We start from the raw sequence: 5,000 nt of genomic DNA on the forward strand, positions 1-5,000 counted from the left end.
TCATGGAACACCTTACCGACCATACCACCTGCATCATGGAACACCTTACCCACCATACCACCTGCATCATGGAACACCTTACCGACCATACCACCTGCATCATGGAACACCTTACCCACCATACCACCTGCATCATGGAACACCTTACTGACCATACCACCTGCATCATGGAACACCTTACCGACCATACCACCTGCATCATGGAACACCTTACCGACCATACCACGGGGCCACCTGCATCATGGAACACCTTACCGACCATACCACCTGCATCATGGAACACCTTACCGACCATACCACCTGCATCATGGAACACCTTACCGACCATACCACGGGGCCACCTGCATCATGGAACACCGCGCATTGATGAAAATGACACCACCATTATAAACAGAAAAAAAACCACCTAAAAAAGCGAATGTGTCAACTACTGTTGAGTCGAACACAACTTATTTCTCGTCGTACAAACACACGTTCCAAACATGCAGCAAAGTCATGTGTGAAGCTGCCTCTTGCATCATTTCCGCTTCACGTTTGTTCTGAAATGACGTGTCCACTGCTATGTCTCTGTCTGTGTCTGTGAGTTTATGTGTGTGTGTGTGTGTGTGTGTGTGTGTGTGTGTGTGTGTGTGTGTGGTGTATGTGTGTGTGTGTGTGTGTGTGTGGTGTGTGTGTGTGTGTGTGTGTGTGTGTGTGTTGAACATGCGCGAGTGGGCGCGGCAGATTATGTAATGTCAAAGAGTTGGAGCTCTGCCGATTTTTTTGTTGAATGAAATTATTACACCCCTTGTCCTCAGGGCTTAACTGTTAAATGGACAATAAAATCTCTCTCTCCCTCTGTCTGTCTCTCTCTCCCTCTCTCTGTCTCTCTCTCTGTGTCTCTTCCCCTCCCTCTCCCCCTCCCTCTCTCTACCTTCGTGTCCCATGGAATCAACTGTGTGGGTAATAATATCGATGTGCCCCCCCTTCCCCTCTCTCTCCCCCTCTCCCCCCCCACCCTGTCTCCCCTCTCTTTCTCCCCCCACCCCCACTCCCCCTCCCCCTCTCTCTACCTTCGTGTCACAAGGAATCAACTGTGTGGGCAATATCATCGATGTGGTCCCCCCCCCCCCCTCTCTCTGTCGCCGTGTCGTGTCATATCTTATCGATCTGCAGTGTAGGGCTTTTCCCCCTCCCTCTGGCTCTCTGTCGCCTGCCTGTGTGTGTGTGTGTGTGTGTGTGTGTGTGTGTGTGTGTGTGTGTGTGTGTGTGACAGAGAGAGACAGAGAGAGACAGAGACAGAGCTCCACTCTATGGGGTAAGTCAGACGATGCCAGGTTTAACCCTGCCTTCTGTGGGTTGGCGTGTTGGTTCTGGTCTTTTAAAAAATATCTTTGTATTTTCTATTTCTGTTTTTTTCGTGGGGGTGCGTGTGTAGGGGTCAGAGGTCACACCCCTGATTCATCAATCATACATGTATCTGACCAGGCCTCTTCACTCCCCACATCCACCATCATACAGTCACTGAGTGACATCAACACACACACACACACACACACACACACACACACACACACACACGCACACATACGGAGACTGACTGACTGACAGAGACACAGAGAAAATGTGCAAACACACAGAGAGGACGGGTGAGAGAGAGAGAGAGAGAGAGAGAGAGAGAGAGAGAGAGAGAGAGAGAGAGAGAGAGAGAGACAGAGAGAGAGAGAGAGAGGGACAGAGAGAGAGAGAGACAGAGAGAGACAGAGAGAGAGAGAGAGAGACATAGAGAGAGAGAGAGAGAGAGAGAGACAGAGAGAGAGAGAGAGAGACAGAGAGAGACAGAGAGAGAGAGAGAGACAGAGAGAGAGAGAGAGAGAGAGAGAGAGAGAGAGAGAGAGAGAGAGAGAGAGAGAGAGAACTCAGAACTCAAAAAGTTTTTTTATTCAAGGTTTAAGATTTTGGACATGGCTCAGTCTTCCAATGTGTCCTTGCTAATCCACATCCATTACAATAACACAGATATAGTTACTGGAAAAGGGAGAGAGAGAGAAGAAAAAATAAAACAGAAAGAAGTCCTGCAGAAGGAATGTGATAAAGAACACACACACACACACACACACACACGCACACACACTGACAGATGGATAAGAGAGAGAGAGGGCGGACGGGGGGGGGGGGGGGGGGGGGGGGGGGCGGGGGAAGAGAAATATGTTATCAGTAGAGAGAGACACAGAGAGAGAGAGACACAGATGCAGACAGAGACACAGACACACAGAACCAGAAACAAGTATCGACATAATTACATTTAGAGAGCGCACAGACATATCTGGCACAAAACATACACGCTCGTGCAAGCACACACACACACACACCGACAGACAGACACACACACAGACACACACACACAGACACAGACGCAGACAGACAGACAGACAGAAACACACACACACACACACACGTACACACAGACACACACACACAGCAAGCCCGGTACTCACCCTGGCCCCGAGTCAAGCTGGTTGAAGCCGAAATGAAAAGAACTCCCAGCAGCACAGATGATGTGAGAGATGTGAAGGGCTTCATGTCTGCAGTCCCTCGGCCCGCCTTTCTTTTCATCTTCATCTTCATCTTCTTTACTCTTCCGTCTGTCCGGCACAAACACTCTAATCTCGCCTCGTGGAAATTGGAGCCAAAACTGTGTCAACTCACAACTGGCTTTGCACACAAGTCACCCCAGGAAAAAGCCAAATACAAAGAAAACACTCCACACACACAGAGATTTGTCGTCGGGTTTCTTTCTCAAACCTGGAGGATTCTTCCGGCGCCTCTTGGTTTGTCTTGCTGCACTGAAAATGAAAGGTTTGGGATGTTAGATGTTGTACATTCAACAATCTTGTACTTCTCACTATTATCATTGGGATGTTTTCCATTGTTATTATTGTTGTGATATCGGCAGTGTCCACAATTTCCCCTCCAGACGGACTGAGCAGTGTTCACAAGGCGTGGACATTCACTCCGTCAATCACCGAGAGGAGTGCAGAGGGGAAGTTGGAGATATATGGAAGGTATGCCTAACTGCGAACGGTCAGTCGAAACGACCAGCTCAACGTGTATACTTTACAGATAACATGTCGTACGATAGTCAAACGTAGTTCTTTTGATTTTGAAGGCTTTCTACCACTGGGTGCACCAGGAAAAACTTCCCCTGATTTTAGGATGTTGACAGCATGTTTGTGACCCAGATCGGCAATGGTGCGTGAAGAGAAGAAAGAGCGCGGAAATAACCAGAAATAGCTGATGTTTGACCGATTCTTGGAAATGGATATTTATTAAGGTATTAGATAAAGGTGGAAGCAGACGTTGAATTGTGAAATGCAACCGGTAAGAACGCTCAGAAGTGGGAGGGAGGGGGGGGGGGGGATGGAATCATTCGCAATTACACGCTGTTCGCGATTATCCATACCTTCCGTACAGCCGTTATGACATTATATCATTGTCAGTATCATGAATAAATATGTGCATTGTTATGATCATGCTGTTCGCCCATACCTTCCGTACAGCCGTTATGTCATTATCATCAAGTCAGCATCATCAATATGTGCGGTGTTATGATCAAAACACATAAAACCAAAACCCTGACTTTTGAAGCCGGACACCCACTGACTGAAAATTCGGTTATCAGCCATTTTCAGAAAGTGAAGACCAACAATTCTTTATGGATGGGCCATGTAAGGAATATAACAAACAGATGTAAGACAATCAACATTAACACCTAACTAAACAACAAAGAGATGTAAGACAATCAACATTAACACCTAACTAAACACCAGAGATGTAAGACAATCAACATTAACACCTAACTAAACACCAGATGTAAGACAATCAACATTAACACCTAACTAAACACCAGATGTAAGACAATCAACATTAACACCTAACTAAACAACAGAGAGATGTAAGACAATCAACATTAACACCTAACTAAACACCAGAGATGTAAGACAATCAACATTAACACCTAACTAAACACCAAACAGATGTAAGACAATCAACATTAACACCTAACTAAACACCAGAGATGTAAGACAATCAACATTAACACCTAACTAAACACCAGAGATGTAAGACAATCAACATTAACACCTAACTAAACACCAGAGAGATGTAAGACAATCAACATTAACACCTAACTAAACACCAAAGAGATGTAAGACAATCAACATTAACACCTAACTAAACACCAGAGATGTAAGACAATCAACATTAACACCTAACTAAACACCAGAGATGTAAGACAATCAACATTAATACCTAACTAAACACCAGAGATGTAAGACAATCAACATTAACACCTAACTAAACACCAGATGTAAGACAATCAACATTAACACCTAACTAAACACCAAACAGATGTAAGACAATCAACATTAACACCTAACTAAACACCAAAGAGATGTAAGACAATCAACATTAACACCTAACTAAACACCAGAGAGATGTAAGACAATCAACATTAACACCTAACTAAACACCAGAGATGTAAGACAATCAACATTAACACCTAACTAAACACCAGAGATGTAAGACAATCAACATTAACACCTAACTAAACACCAGATGTAAGACAATCAACATTAACACCTAACTAAACACCAGAGATGTAAGACAATCAACATTAACACCTAACTAAACACCAAAGAGATGTAAGACAATCAACATTAACACCTAACTAAACAACAAACAGATGTAAGACAATCAACATTAATACCTAACTAAACACCAGAGATGTAAGACAATCAACATTAACACCTAACTAAACAACAAACAGATGTAAGACAATCAACATTAACACCTAACTAAACACCAGAGATGTAAGACAATCAACATTAACACCTAACTAAACACCAAACAGATGTAAGACAATCAACATTAACACCTAACTAAACAACAGAGAGATGTAAGACAATCAACATTAACACCTAACTAAACACCAGAGATGTAAGACAATCAACATTAACACC

General features: G+C 44.0%; 1 protein-coding gene across 9 annotated transcripts in view; it reads right to left on the reverse strand.

Moving 5' to 3' along the window:
- Positions 1-5,000, reverse strand: part of LOC143277902 (uncharacterized) — a 75,928-nt gene that overhangs the window by 67,955 nt on the left and 2,973 nt on the right. For 8 of the 9 annotated variants that reach the window (XM_076582862.1, XM_076582866.1, XM_076582863.1 and 5 more), the window contains exon 2: positions 2,478-2,825. In XM_076582862.1, the coding sequence (XP_076438977.1) occupies positions 2,478-2,607 (130 nt within the window). In that variant the 5' untranslated portion in view covers positions 2,608-2,825. The remainder of the gene's footprint in view (positions 1-2,477; positions 2,826-5,000) is intronic. The other variant, XM_076582867.1, reaches the window with a different exon arrangement.

Source organism: Babylonia areolata, chromosome 35, assembly GCF_041734735.1.
Source record: "Babylonia areolata isolate BAREFJ2019XMU chromosome 35, ASM4173473v1, whole genome shotgun sequence".
Lineage (NCBI taxonomy): Eukaryota > Metazoa > Mollusca > Gastropoda > Neogastropoda > Buccinidae > Babylonia > Babylonia areolata.